General features: G+C 50.6%; 1 protein-coding gene across 1 annotated transcript in view; it reads left to right on the top strand.

Annotated features, from left to right (window-relative positions):
• MPRIP (myosin phosphatase Rho interacting protein) overlaps positions 1-14892 on the top strand; it is a 164904-nt gene continuing 150012 nt past the window's right edge. The window contains exon 1 of the mRNA XM_065411992.1: positions 1-120. Within this exon, the coding sequence (XP_065268064.1) occupies positions 1-120 (120 nt within the window). The remainder of the gene's footprint in view (positions 121-14892) is intronic.

Genomic DNA, 14892 nt, shown 5'->3' with positions numbered 1-14892 from the left:
ATGTCTGCTAAAGAGAACCCCTGCAGGAAATTTCAAGCCAACATTTTTAATAAAAGCAAATGTCAAAATTGCTTTAAGCCTCGGGAATCCCATTTGCTCAATGATGAAGATTTAAACCAGGTGAGTCTCCTTCCGGTATTATTCTCCCACCCCCCCTCCCTAAATTCACCTTGGGGTTTCAAGTGAACTGTTTTCATAACTGTACTTGGGTCAACAATATATCTTTAACTGGGCCAAACCGGCTTTCACGTGGACTTAATCGGTGTCGCTTTAAATTAGAGGAAATGGAATTTTTAAAAATATTCCCCCGTTTTCATGGATACATTAGGTCCCGTTACACACGCGAGTATTTGGTTTGTGATTGTTTTAAACCGCTCTCGTTTTATGTAAACCCGAGTGGGGAATATCGAAAGGCGAGAACTTGGGATGGTGTGGGTGGTGGGAGAGGAGGATCTGAAGTTTTAAAAGGAAAAATTGAGATCGCAGGGGAAATAATTTGGATTGTAAAGCCCTTCTGGTAAAGTAGGGCATGGCTTTCTCTTTGCATAGCTACAGGGGTTCCCTGAAGGGAAGGAATCTTAACGTGTAAAATACGGAGATTTCAAAGGCAAGTTCTACCAAATCAAAGAGGCTTTTCTTCTGTAAACCCTTTGCAAACCGATTGCCGGGGGTCCATACTGCACTTCTGGCTGTTCGGGAAGTTTTACATTTAAGTTTTCTAGGTAGGAGGTGTCTTTCCTTGCATGCCTTTCATCTGCATATTCCCGCACGATCGCTTGGAGTTCGTGGAAACACGTCTTAAAAATAATAGGCATCCAGAGCAGTTGATCAGCCCTGAATGGGGGGTGGGGTGGACTAGGAGCAGTGATAATCTAGCAACATTCTCTCATTTTCCCCCTCCCACTGCACTCGTGCTGACATCTAGGCTTGCAATCCTATTATGGAAACGAGATCAGACATATTGCTGGCCGAGATAATGAAATCTGAAGGCCAATATGGAAAAAATGCAACTAGGAAAGCGCGCGCGCGGGGGTGTGTGTGTGTGTGTGATTGATAGACAGTGCTCGGACAAAGGGAAACATCCTAAAGTTTGCCCCCCCCCCAAGCCCTTCTCTGTTTCCACAGCTTAGCAATGTGATTCATGGGGTTTTGTGACTCAAAAATGCCGGATGGCTTTGTTACTTTCGAGAATACTGTGTGTGTGTTTGGGGTCCAGCCAGGCCACTATCTACGTGGAGAGCTTGAATTTAACCCGCCTCAGACAAGCCCTCCTTTGCTTTGTTGCTATTCTGTCTCCTCCACTCCCTCCCTCCCCCGCCTTGGGTGAATTTCAATGTCAGTTTCACCGCTGCTGGGTGGAAGCTTGTCCCCGCGCCCTGGATTTGCCTTGGATTGGGGTGTCCTGCCTTTTGTGTTCGGGGTGGGGCATGGGATTTGCGGGCTCCTTCTGGAAAAGTGGGTACAGTACGGATTGCCTAAGTACGTACAGAGGGGTTGGGAGGGGAGGGGATGAGTTCCCTCCCCCCTTCTGAAGTAAATTAGTTTATAGACTGTGTGGCTATGAAATCTCATTCTCAGCAAGGGAGAAATAATTCCACTTTAAAGATAAGGGAAGGGAGTGTGTGTGTGTGTACGAGATACACCCTTCTATATAGTATTTTACTTAATGATGGCCTCAGTTTCTGTGCTCTTACATCTTTCCCCCCCACCCCAAACTGAAGAATCCCATTCAATGGATACATTAGCACTAGGGTGACCAGATGTCCCGATTTTATAGGCACAGTCCCGATTTTGGGGGCTTTTTCTTATATAGGCTCCTATTACCCCCCGCCCCCTGTCCTGATTTTTCACACTTGCTGTCTGGTCATCCTAATTAGCACAGACAGCTTGGTGTAGTGAAGGAAGGTGGCTGTAAGGAAGTTCTGTGCCCATGCATTCTGGTCATATGTTAGCTAGTAGTTAGAAACTCTTCTGACCAGGAGGCTTTGCTCTTGAAAAAGCAGCTAGGGGCGTGTGTTTGGGTAACACCAAGATGTAAACATGAATAGCTTTTCATCTGGCATCTGTGGTTAGTGGGTGTGTTTTTTTTTTTTTGTTTTTTTTTCCAGCACTGTTGGATGGTTGTTTGGGGCATCCCTGAATCCCAAACAGCGGTTTGAATGAGACTTAATCACGCTTATGGTTTTGTTGCCTTGGCAGATCCCATTTACACTGCAGAATGGAACCCGTGCTTTCCCCACATTGTTTGGGGACAAAGCTGTTACCATCATGCCGATGGGCCTAGAGATAGCCAGGCTAGAAAAGTCCTTTTGAGTCATCCAATCTGACCTTTTGCTGCTTGGCTTGAGGGGAAGATGAGGATACTTGGCACTGACACACTCACGTTTCTTTCTGATTTTATATAAAACTGTATGCACTCGACTGCATCCATCTCCTCCCCCCTCTGGGTGTCGTCTGAGATTGTAAGCTCTTTGGGACAGGGCCTGTCTCTTCCTATGGATTTGGCCAGGACTTGGCACGGTGGGGCCCATATCCTGCTCCGTGCTGCAACAGGAGTTGATACTTCTCAGTATCCTAGTTAAATCAAACAAACATCCAAACTAACACACTCCTCATCGTACTTAGCACTTCTAGGTTCAAAGCCTGGCGCAAATGCTAAACCGTTAATCCTTGGAGTACTACGCTCGGCTTCACGCGTTGTTTTTCTGTGCGACTGTGTGTGTGTTGAGGGTGAGCCGTTACAATCGACGGTGGCTTTACTTCTTGTTGTGCTCACTGAACGCACAGGAGCTTCACACGACCTCTCCTAGACCTGCACGTGTATCTGTGTCGACGTACGCAACGGACTCTTTCTTGTTCGTTTGCAGTCGTTGTGGGTGAGGCGGCTTTCCTGTCTCGAGGGCTCTTTTAGACACTAGTGCAGCAAAGCACTTAACCAGGCTGACTTCACTGGCTGCTCCCTCCTCCAATCAAACCTGGTAGTTTGAGTCTGTAAAGTGTCAAAGCTCCCACACCAGGTCATGTCAAAGGGCTTAGATACAAGCTGTTCCCTCACTTTCCCTGCCATGTGTGGTGTAGTTGGGGGGGAAGCAAGAGGCGGGTGGATTTAGCAAGGTCACTGTTTGGGCTGTAGTCTCTCTAGACATTGATGGTTCCTTTTGCGTCATTGTCCGTCCATGGTGTGTCTCAGAATGGAGGAAAGCCGAGTTCCGCTTCTTCTCCTCGTGTGCTGCTAACGGTGCTAGTGTCTTCTCGGGTACGATGGTGTGATGCCAGTGGTGTTACTCCATATTTCCACCAGTGTAACTGAGAGCAGAATCTGACCCTTTTGATTTAAAGATATAAGTGAGTAGTTGCCCCTGACAGAGGTGTCACGTGGCAACTGCTGTCTGTCCAGAACAGATCATCTCCAGTATTTTAGGACCAGAAGAAGTCCACAGAGGGCCAGCCCACAAAGCTACTTAAATAGTCCATTGTGCCAACTTCCTTTGCAGTTGGTAGTAGCTGCCCCATTTCAGGCAGCAGAGAGGCCAAGGGTTGAATGGGATGGGAAGTCCCTCACTCTGGGTGCAAAGGCCTTTTCAGGACAGGATGTTGCTAGTGTTCTGTGTTTATAGAGATGACATCAGCTTTTCAGAGCTGCCATTCTTTCTGCCAGATGCAGTTAGAACCATCCTTATCACTTAAAATATTAATGGGGCGGTGTCAGGACAGATTTATCCTTAAGATCAGGTTTTGTAGAAATAAGCTTTTTAAATCCCTAAGCCAGGAAAGATGAATGTTCCCATGATAATTAAATTAATTCTAATAACTCTTTGCAAGGAGAAAACATTCCTCTGCACTAGTAGAAATCCAGATTTTGCAGCATGGCATGAGAAATGATCCGTTTACTGGCCCATCCGGCAAAGCTTTATTCACATTGCCCTTAGTTGCATGAAGAGATCTGTTGCAGTCTAGGACTGGGCTGTATCTTAAGTGCATATCAGTTTGGTCTCTAGGAAGAAGGAAACCTGCTCCTGAAAATGGAATTAACTAGAAACTGACTCTAAGCGCAAGTGAAACTGACTCGCATACAAGCTGGGAGAAGCGCAAAATGTAAAAATACAGTATAAAATAAGGGTAGAAAATTAAGTCTGATCTCGGGGGTGGGGGGGAGGAATTATTCTCTCAGTGTTAAGTAACACAGCTAAGGAATTTTTGAAGATGTGTATATATTTTAATCTAGCATTGTCCCTTTAAGATCATGGCATTGATTCCTAAGAATACCCAATTTAAAAATAAGTCTTTCCCAGCCACTTTCCTGCCTCCTCTGTGACTTCCCATCCTGCTCATGAAGAATAGTTTTATTTTAATCTCTGTGTTCCTCTAGGCAGCGTTGCCTTCATCTTAATGTTTTGGATGATGTATGGGTTTGCCATCCGTGTGCCCCTCTGCCCATTTACTCTGCACAAACAGCCTCCGCTCAGATGATTTCTGGAGTGTTGGGAAGGGGTGCAAATCTCATTCCCGTGCCGTCTTTCATTGTGCTTTTGCCCAGGTTGTTTCTATCTGTTAACCCTGTGAGTCCTTAGGCTGTTGGTAACTTTCTTACCTCCCTCACACTTGCAAAGAAGAATGTTCAACGTGGTGGGTACCTTAATCTTTTGGCTTTAATAATAATAAAAAAATGACATCAGTAAATGGTTGTGGTCTGGCATGTTTATAAGGGTAGCCAGTGTTGGGGCAGGAGAATGGAGAAACCGAGACCTTGAGGTAGTGCTGGTGACTTTGGGCGTATAGTGGGTGGGGAAATACAGGGGAAATTTAGGGTGGGATTTGGCTTAACTTTGCTCCCATTGAAGTCACTGGGAGTTTTACCACTAGTTTCAGTGGGAGCAGAATCAGGCCATCGCTGAGCATGACCGACAAGTGTAGGGATCTGTTCCTATTTGAAGACCTTTTCACACTATAAAGGGCTCAGTTTTGCTTTAGTGAAAGTGCAGCTTAAGGAACTTGTCACGGATCTCCGAGGAGAGTTACGTGCTGAGCTCCACTCAAAGGTAAAAACGCTTGCAGTCTAGTTTGGTGGAAAATGGCCCTGTGTGCTCATTCTCAGGGAGGACGGGTGAATAAACCCAATGTGGACTTCTGCATGCACTGGGCATTGCAGTAATGCACAACAGCAGGGGCTGTAACTCGGATGAGACCCTAGACTTGTTGCTCCGTGCTGGCTTGGCCAATCTCCCTCAAAGACCAGAGTTTTTTGTCTCTAACAGTCACTCGTGCAGGAAGCTGTTTTCGCTGCTGGGCTCTGGGTCGTTTTCCCCTGGCCACCAGCAGCTGTTTGGAGGGAATCCTCCCAAGTCCTGGCCATGATTTGCCATGCAGGACACAGACTAGTGGAGAAACGAGATTGTGCACAAAAGTAATGAGAACAGAAAGGAGCGCCTTCCATGCTGTTTATACTGCACTGATCTAACCATCTGGCCCTGGATCAAGGCAGCCTTCATGCTCACTGGATGCTAGGTAGTGTGTTGTGTCCTCCTTCCTTTACCCCGTGTTTCCAGGTGCTGGATCCCAGAGGAGCAGTGGGGCTGTCTGATAGGTGCACTATTATCTAGTTTCCTCCCTGTTTCCCTTTGTTTTCTTCTTGGGAAGCTCTAATCTTTCCTGAAAAGCTGTAGCCCTGGAAAACAGCCCCGGCTCACTCGCTCGCATTCCTGACTTCCCTGACTAGCTGCATCATGCTGCAAAAATCCAGCTGTAATTGACTAATTATTAGGACCAAACAGGGGAAGAGTCTCTGAAAATGTCAAACCCGCCTCCGTCAGCTGCTGCAGTGGGAAGGGACTGAGGTCTGTAGGATTCTGTTTTGGGGGCTAGAGGGAGGGGGACAATGGAGCTAGCTCTGCCTGGTTGGGGGCGGGGGGGAGGAGTTTAGGGAAAAAGACGTCATTTCTTTCCTTTTAACTTTTTAAAGACTGTTTCCTTCTACCCTCCTTGCCCCACAGACAAAAAGCAAAATGTCCCAGAAATGCACGATTCACCTCAACACGCCAAACAAAATCATACACGATCATAAGCGAGTTGCCTAGCAAGGAAGGACGGAGGGTTCTGTGGGCATTGCTGGGAGCGTGGGGAAGGCCTGTTGCAGAAATACAAATGACTGGATGGCCCTTGGCAGAGTCAAAGTTAGGAATAAAACGCTTTGTTGGTTGCAGTCTGCATTTCCCCTGCTGTTGTGTCCAAGGACAAGGTCAGGATTCATTCTTCTGCCTGAAGCATGTCCTACCTTCTTGTCCCACTTGAGTTCTCTGGAGAGTGAAATTCTCTTTGCACCCCATGACCAAACGTAGTATGGGCTGCAGCCCTGCACACTTCCCCTGCATCCTGCAGTGTTTCACCCCCTTAGCTGCGACAGAAAGGTCAGCGTGTTTCGTCTGTCCTGTGAGACTGCTTAGATGCAGAACCGTCCATTTGCATGCCAGACGTGTGTGTGCAAAGTAGCTGAACGGTTTCTTTGTATGAACCCCTGCTTTTGGAAAATCAGCCTCCTCGCATTCACAAACCAGTTAGCTGCCTTCATTGGAGCCGTGCATGCCTGTTCTCGCGGGTAGCTGTTGTCTGACCTCCAGAGAGGTGATCCTCCCCTCTCAGCAGGACCCTGGTGAGATCTGAGGGACTCTTAGGGGAGTTTGTGGACACTCCATCCCTTGGGACATTTGGAACGAGATTGGCCAGAGCCCTGCAGTGCGCTGTAGGGCACAGCCTGGACTTGGTGTGGACTAGATGATCTAACAAACCTTTTCTGCCCAGTTCCTCTGGAATGGCAGGCCGTGTGCGCTGAGGGAGGTGAGTAGAAGGGGCTGTTAAAGGCTGCTGGTCCCCTCTCCTCTGTCACTGTTGCCAACCAGGTAAAACGAGCCTTTAGATGGAAGCAGTGAGGGGCTGTTTCAGCTCTCATTGCTTCTGGGTGGGGTGGAGGGGGAGTGGTTCATTCCCAAAGGCTCCAGAAGCTGGGTACAGGCTGGAATCGGGGGCAGGTGCCCAGTGGTGGAGTGTCGGGGCTGTGTCAGGGAAGCTTTGGGCTGAGGACAGATTTAATCTAGCCCCTTCTCGCTCCTGGGGGCTCCGAACCTCTCCTGTCTCCCTGGGTGACTGCACAGAAAGAAACCAGGTTTGGAGAGGCAGCACTTTTGTTCAGGGTTCGCGGTAGCGGTGGGTCAGTGCCACCGATAGCACCTCTCTGCCGTGGGTATGAGAACTTTGTGTCACCTCTGCCGCTGACTCTCAATCCTGACCTGCAGCCGCGGAGTTACCTGCCGTTCCTGTCTTGGGAGCCCCACGCGCCTGGGTCAGAGCCTCCCGCTCCTGGTCTGTGGCATACCCTGTTGGTCTGCTTATGGTCTCTCCTGTGGTGATGGCGGCTTGTGCTGTGGGGCGGCATTTGCTGCTGAGTTGAGTTTCACCAAACTTGCAGTGTAGGCTCCATGTGAATCCCGGTCTCCGCAGGAAGGCAAAGCTGGGGTGTGGGCAAGAGGCGGGCAGCCGCCGTGGCGAGTTACTTCTAATGGGGGGAAGAAGATACAAGCTAATCGATGCTAGGAGGGGGCCGGCACATAACTTTGCTTTGGGCTGTTCCTGGCCTTGAGGGAGGCTGTGCTGATGCCAGGCAGGCCAGGTTCATGGTATTTACAGCACAAAGCATCCGAAATGCTGCTGGATGTCAGGACAATGCATATTTGGGGTGGAAACTAAGTCTGACTGGATCCTATTAGACCCCAAAGCAGGGGCTGCATTAGGGCTCTATGTGGGGTGGCTTATGGCTCAGCTTTTATTCATAGTGTCCGTTATTGGCAGCAGGCAGTGCCTCTCCCAGCAACATTTCCAAGGCCTGTGATGGGTGATGTATAAGGATCACTTCCTGCTAGGGTTGCTAGTGATGCTCCATATTGGCGCTTCCTAGGCAGAGCGGCTGCATGCTGGGGAATCTGATGGCACCCTTCAGACTTGGCTCTGCGCTTCCCTTAGGGGTTCTTTCCTCACCTCCATCCCTCTCTGCCACAGCATTTGGTGGGTATCCAATTAGCCCCAACAAAGGCAGCTGCTGCCAGGCAAAAGGAGCAAGATGTAGGGGCGGGTTTGCCTGAAACCCTGAGTCCTGAATGTGGAAATACAGGCCTGTCTCTTTCCCAAACTCTCCTGATCCTGCTGTCTGCCAGAGGGAAATACTCCCAAGTCCCTGTCCCCCTTCAGCATCGTCCTGGGTTCCATCTTATGTGAGCTTCTTGGCTACTTCCAGCCTCGAAGTGGAGTCAAGGCTTCCATCCCCTGGGAGGGGGAGAGACTGGCCTTTGGTGCTGCGAGCGGTTGTGGGCTAGAATCTAACGGCCTGTCTCCCACGGAAAGGTGCAGGGAGGGGTAAGAAGCTATTGGTGTGTTACTTGGCTCCTCTTGCAGCCCGTTGAGCTGGCATCCAGAGGGCAGCCCAGGATGCATCTGTTCCAGTCCGTGCTCCCGGGATGGCCGGGTACCTGCTGAGTGATTCTGGGGCTCCCTGGCTCAAGGACAGGCAGGAGCATGTCACACAGAGAGCAGGTGACTGGTGCCGAAACTGCTGGGGCGGAGGGATTAGCGCATAGGACCCTGCTCAGTCCTGAGGGGCCTTGACCCATTCGGACTGGCCGGAGCCCTAAAGAGCTGGGGAAGCTTGGGGTGTAGGAGGAACCTGTCCTGCCTCTTCCCTGGCCCCCAGTGAGGGGAAGTGGTAGGAGGCAGGTTAGCTCCCAATAGTGGACATCCCGGAGCTGAGGCCAGCCTGGAGAGCCTTTTCTCATCCCTAAACGACCTGCTGATGTCTGGGTTCGCCCCTCTCGCTCTGTGGGGAGATTTCCCCTCTGGTGTCGAAGCAGCAGGATGGAAGCGTTCCGCCCTGCAGTGCAAATACTGTGCGGGAGGGGTGGGGTGCATGTGTCACCCTGTGTACTGAAACCAGCCCTAAGGAGCCCACCTCCAGGAGGTAACCCGCTGCCTGGCTGCTTCAAAGGATCCCCAGGTGGTTTCTCGTACAAACTTGTTCAGCCCTCCCCCGTTTACAAGTCCCTTGGGAGGGTGACTTAAGGCAGCATTCGGTGCATGTGCACATAGGGGTGTGTGTACGTAGGCAGCACAGAACGTGCAGCAATAATACTTGGCAAGCCAAGGATGGGAAGGACCAAATACCAGATAAAGGGGGTCAGTATAGTTACCTGCATTTGATGGCGAGGGCTCTCGAGACACAAGGAGCTGAAGTGGCTTGGGCTAGAACCTTTGCCTCTGGGATCCTAGCTGGTACTGGACACTGTGCAGCAGGAGCTGGAGAATTTCTCCTACCCGGGACATGCGTCATGCTCTCTCACTGGATTCTGCAGGACCTTCCAGAGAGATGGGCTTTAAGCCAGCGGAGATGTCCGAGTGGCTGATTCAGGGCCCTTGTTTCTGATAGGAGGATGTATGACATGGAGAACATTAAGTAACAACCAGTGTGTTCTTGTTAAGAGTTTGCAGAGAACCCGCTATGCGCGGAAGGCCTGGGAGTGAAGAACAGCGTGTCCCTGCTCCCTTGTCCCTCTGAGTGAGGGCTGCCCCAATCCTGACTGTCCAGCATCGAACCCTCTGTCTATTGGGCTCGTGTGCATCCAAGAGCTGAAAATGTTGGCTCAGATTTGCCTTGTTTTGGGGTCACAGCAACCCAAACCACCTGGCAGGAGAGGATGGTACTTCCTCTTCCCCTGCAAGGAGTGACTGGGGCTGTGTCAGATCCACCCCCAGAAACCTCCCCCAGCTGCAGGAAACTCAGCATCCTCCCCTGCTTCCTGGGGCAGTTTCAGATCTGCCTCTCTTGTGGTGGCTTGGGGCACCTGGAACCAAAAACTGCCCAAAGAGTACAGTGTGGACGGTGGCTCGGGCCCTGACAACCTGATGCTATTCCTGGCTCTGTCATGGCCTAACCAGGTGACTGTGGGTAACCGCTTTGGCTCTGTGTGCCTCCATTTCTCTAGCTAAAATGGGGTAACGGTTCTCACGGATCCACGGGGAAGTGCTGGAGACGTGAGTGAAGAGCGCTAGGTTCCACTATCGTATTGTCTTAAAGGCCCCTGGGCCTTGATGATCCTGCCCTGTACATTGGGTCTATTCTGCAACCTGGTGAGTTATTTTTAGCTTTGGGTTCAATGACAAGGGGTTCGCCTGCCTGTAGGACCCCCTGTGCATGCTCAGACCTGAGAGGCAGAGGCTGAGCCTTCCCTGTGCTTCTCTCTCCTGTGTTCTTTTCTTTTCTTTTCTTTTCTTTTCTTTTCTCCTTTTTATTTCAATTGCCAAGACCAACTTAGAGTGAAAAACTCCTGCCTCAGCCCGAGACAGGCTGATTACGTCTGTCGGCAGCCTAAACAGATGACCCCACCCCAGCGCGCGCACGGAGCCAGGAATCTTTCCCGGTGACTAAGTTGAACTCTTCTCTCCCTCCCCCCCCCGTGTGGCTGTGATGGGTCAGAAACGCAGCTCCCGGGGAGTTCTTCATCATTGTTTTTGCAAACGTTTAATCCTCCCCCACCCCGATCTCTTTGGTGTCGCAGTCGGTGGGGTTTTCTGTGGCGGGTCTGTTTGGGTAGGTGGCAAACCTGGTTTGGAAATAAGGCTTGGTCAAAAGATCCCAGCTCGTCTGGAGTCCCAGAGTTTTCTGTTCCAGGCCTGGGAGAGGCCGTGGAGATAGGCCCTGTTGTCAGACCTACCCCCGGGGGATACGGCCCTAGGAGAGCGTTCCTCCCCACAGCACCAGGATGGGAATGCTTTGGTCAGAAGGGTTCGATGTGGCACGTCCTGGCATACGATCTGCACCTCACAGAGCCCAAATTCACTGTAACCGGGCACAGAGTAAGTGTTCAGCTGGTGCCACTGAAAGTTACCTCAGTGTGGTTAGACTTCCGCTCTTGCGGCGATTCCTAAGCGTGGTGGGTGGACAACGTGGATGCCCCCGTGGTGGGTGCAGGTGGTCCGAAACCAGGCTGTTCAGCTCATATGTCCTGATGGCGACTCTTCTTACCCCAGCTGACAAGTTCTGTTTGCTCTTAATTGGATCTTCTATTAACATGCCATTGAACGACTCTGCAGTCATCCCTGGAGCATGGGTGACCAGATTGGCCTGTGTGCACCCCTGCTCCTGGCCTGTCCTTTTCCCCCCCCCCCGCACTCTAGGGAGAACTGGAGGGCTCTGGGGACTCTTGGCAACCTTTCACTTCGAAGTCACCGGTTCAGATCCAGCACAGGCCCGTCGTTCCTGGGAGTTACAAAACGCCTTCCTGCTGTGGGTGGCCCTGCGTGTAACGGGTGGGTGGGTATTGGTCCATTTCCTAATGGACTGTCAGCCGCAGCCCAAACACCACTGACACCCTTAGGAGTCTGAGCAGAGAGGCCAAGCACGGCCGTGGACACCAAGTTCCCCTCTCGGACCGGCTGGTCCGTATCAGGGCTGATGCCTGGAGGTAGAATTGTATAGGGGATGCTTGTGCTGGAGTCAGGCTGGTACAGCAGCGCTGTCCATCCAGTGCCTCTGGCCAGCACGGTACCCACAGCAACACCTTTTCAAAGCCAGTATCTGGTAGTTTCTGCCCCTCAGAGACTTCCTGTGTGGTGGGTGAAGAGTCCCCCGCAGTGCCAGCTCCGCTCCCCACTCCTCCATCCCAGCTGCATGGGAGCCCCAGGCCTCTATGCTTAGGAGCTAGTGGGGGCTGGCTGGATTCTGTCCTGGGAGCTAGTGATTCCTGGGTAGTGTCAGCGTGGCAGCTTGACAGCTTTGTGTAAACCTCTCTGGGGCCGTTTCCTCCTCCTTCCTTCCTTCCAGCCCCTTCCCCACCCCCCTTGCTAACTGGCCCGGTTGGCTGGGCTGGAGGCAGCATGTTCCTCTGATGCAACCCAGCTCTGAACAGCCAAGAAAACAAAACCCAGGCGTAGGACTAACAGGCTCAGCTTGGGAGCTGGGCTCTCTGATGCTGAATTACAGGGGAAAGGGAAGCGACCTGCAAACCCCAGCACGGGGGAATAAATGCTCTAGGTGAATCACAGCTATTGACCTGTGTTGTGCAGGTCAAACTAGATGATCACGATGGTCCCTTCTGACTTTAAAATCTATGAAGTCATAGTGCAGGTATCCGACCGGGAAGCACTGCAAAAACAGCCCCAGTTGAGGCTTACTTGTTAAGGGCCGTCTTGGGGCAGGGGCGGGGGCGGGGAGCAAGGAGGATCTTTCTGTAAAATAAGTTCTTTGACTAAATCTGGGGTGAGCCCAGATTGGCTGAGGGAGATGCCCCTGTCTAACCCTTGAGCCCATGGCAGAGGGCTGTATTCCCTGCCTTTTGTCCATTGGGATTGGCCCGAATTCTCAACGCCGAATGTTTGGAAAGTTCAGCTCCCAAGCTGAACAACGGGGCTCAGGCCTAGCTCTCGTTTGGCCTGGGTTTCGCCTCCCTGGCTTGTTGCATTCTGGCCCAATTGATTGCCATTAGCAGATGGTTTAGTTTGAATTACTATTTTAATCCACTTGCCTGAAAGGCGCATGTCCTGCATCACCTCTTATTGAGGCTCTTGTTCAGTCACTGAAGCTAAGCCGGGTCAGGCTGAGTCTGCGTCTGGATGGGAGACCTCTGGGGAATACCAAGGGGTTGCAGGAAGTGAAGTGTTCTTCCTTCTGAGTCAGCCTGTACCAGTGTCCCAGCATGTTGTTTTGAGGGTGCTGGGCTGCTGGAGACATCTTTCAAATGCATATAAAACCAAAGCCCCATTCACTTGTGACCACTTTTTTTTTTTTTTTTTTTTTTTTTTTTGAAGAATGGGGTGTGTTTGGAAACAGTTGAAAAGTAATGGGGGTAATAACATTTTTCTGACTTAGTTCATCGCACAGTTTCTGTTAGATACAGCGTTCTTCACTTCCTGCCCTGTAGTGGGTGCTATTCCACCCCAGAGATGGTCGCTTGTGTATCCCTACCTGAGTGTTGTATGGTTTGTTTAACGTTTGTAAAGTGCTTTGAGATTCTTGGGTGAAAGGTGCTAGAAGACTGCTAAATACTATTTATAGTCCCACCGTACAGTGAAAGCTGCAAAGGACAACTCGGGGGACCACCAAAAATAGTTCACCTAAGATCAGCTGGCCTCTGCTTGGCCAAACAAACCTATCCTGGGAACCTCAGCGTTGCTGTTGAGTGGCCTTTAACACAAGGGGTTGTATAAATCCCATTACAGAACAAGAGTATTGTCAAGCTGCCGTTTGGCACTCGTGGGTTTCTTGTTAATCCCCAAGTGCAAACTGTGTTCAGAGAAAACAAACTACATGCCTAAGTCTGTGCTGGTCTCTGCTTCCTTCCAGTGTGTTTCCTATCCCCTCCAGAAACCCTCCTCTTGTATGGGACAGTCAGGTGTCATTTATGTTAAAGCTTGTTGCAGTGAGGGGATTAAAACGTCAGAGCTGGTTTTAACTCTGAGGCCTTGTCTACACACAAACTTGCGCCAGCCTAGTTAAACGGTACAGATCCCTGTGTGGCCATTTATTTGCTTTTAAGAGTGGCTTGGTATGGTTTGGCTTAAATATAGACCTAAGGGCTTGCAATCACCCAGAGTTCTTGTAATTCCTGCTCCTCAGTTTGGTTTAAGTCTGTGTGGGGAGACCGATTTCAGGGTTTGAATGCCTTTGATTCAGTTTAGCTAATACGGAATTGATTTTAAATTATATTGAGATAGGGCACTCAAAAACCAAAACCAGTGTTCCAACTCCCAGATTTCACAGGCATGAATTATAGCTGACGCAGTCATTATGCTTCCACTTACTGTGTAGACAAGTCCTAACTGATTTAAGCTAAATCAACGTCAGCTTGGTTTAAACAGATCTTGGCTTCCACACAGCATCTTGTGCCAATTTAACTAAACCGGTTTTAAAATCATACCATAAGTTAAACCAGCACAAGCCCCTGTGTGAGCCCTCTGAGAGATTCCGCCATGAAACCTTTCTTTACGGCTGAGGGTGAAGGGCTTTTGAAACATCTTCCAGATGGAACATGAGGGCCCTTGTACGGGGGAGGCAGTTTATTTGTTTTATAGGGTGTCCCATGTTGGCTAATTAAAATTTCTCCTTGCAATTGCAGTTAAATGTGGTATTCTTCACTTCCTGTCCTAAAGTGTTGCGTTGTGATTACTCCTGGAGGAATTCTGTGCCAAAAAATTAAAAATTCTGCGCACAATATTTTAAAATTCTGCAAATTTTATTTGTCAAAATAACACTACATAATCACGCCAGTTTCAATTATTTTGGTAATTTATTTCAAAATACCTGTCAGCAACAATACAGACACATACAAAAATTCCCCCAGGAGTGGAGAGTTAAAGAAATCCCTACAACAACCCAGTTCCTGCTTCTCTACCCCCTCCCCCCCCAGAGCCCAGCTGGGGGGCCAGACACTCACCCCCCCCTTTCCCCTAGGGCCCCCCTTGCCCAGATATCTGCCTCTCCAGAGCCCAGCTGTAGGGTTGCCAACTTTCTAATCGCACAAAACTTGCCCCACCCTTGCCCCACCCCGGCCCCTTTTCCGAGGCCCCATCCGCACTCACTCCACCCCCCCCTTGCTTGCTCTCCCCCACTCTCACTCACTTTCACTGGGCTGGGGCAGGGAGTTGGGGTGCGGGAGGGGGTGAGGGCTCTGGCCAGGGGTGTGGGCTCTGGGGTGGGGCCAGAAATTAGGGTTTCAGGGTGCAGGAGCAGGCTCCGGGCTGGGGCAGGGGGGTGGGGTGCAGGCTCCGGGAGGGGTCTCAGGGCTGGGGCAGGGGTGCAGGATGGGGTTCTGACCTGAGGCAGGGGGTTGGGGTGCGTGAGGGTGTTTGGGGTGCAGGCTC

The sequence above is a fragment of the Emys orbicularis genome, chromosome 10 (assembly GCF_028017835.1).
Source record: "Emys orbicularis isolate rEmyOrb1 chromosome 10, rEmyOrb1.hap1, whole genome shotgun sequence".
Taxonomy (NCBI): Eukaryota; Metazoa; Chordata; order Testudines; family Emydidae; genus Emys; species Emys orbicularis.
The sequence above is the reverse complement of the archived record's forward strand: the minus strand, read 5'-3'. Positions and strand labels throughout refer to the sequence as shown.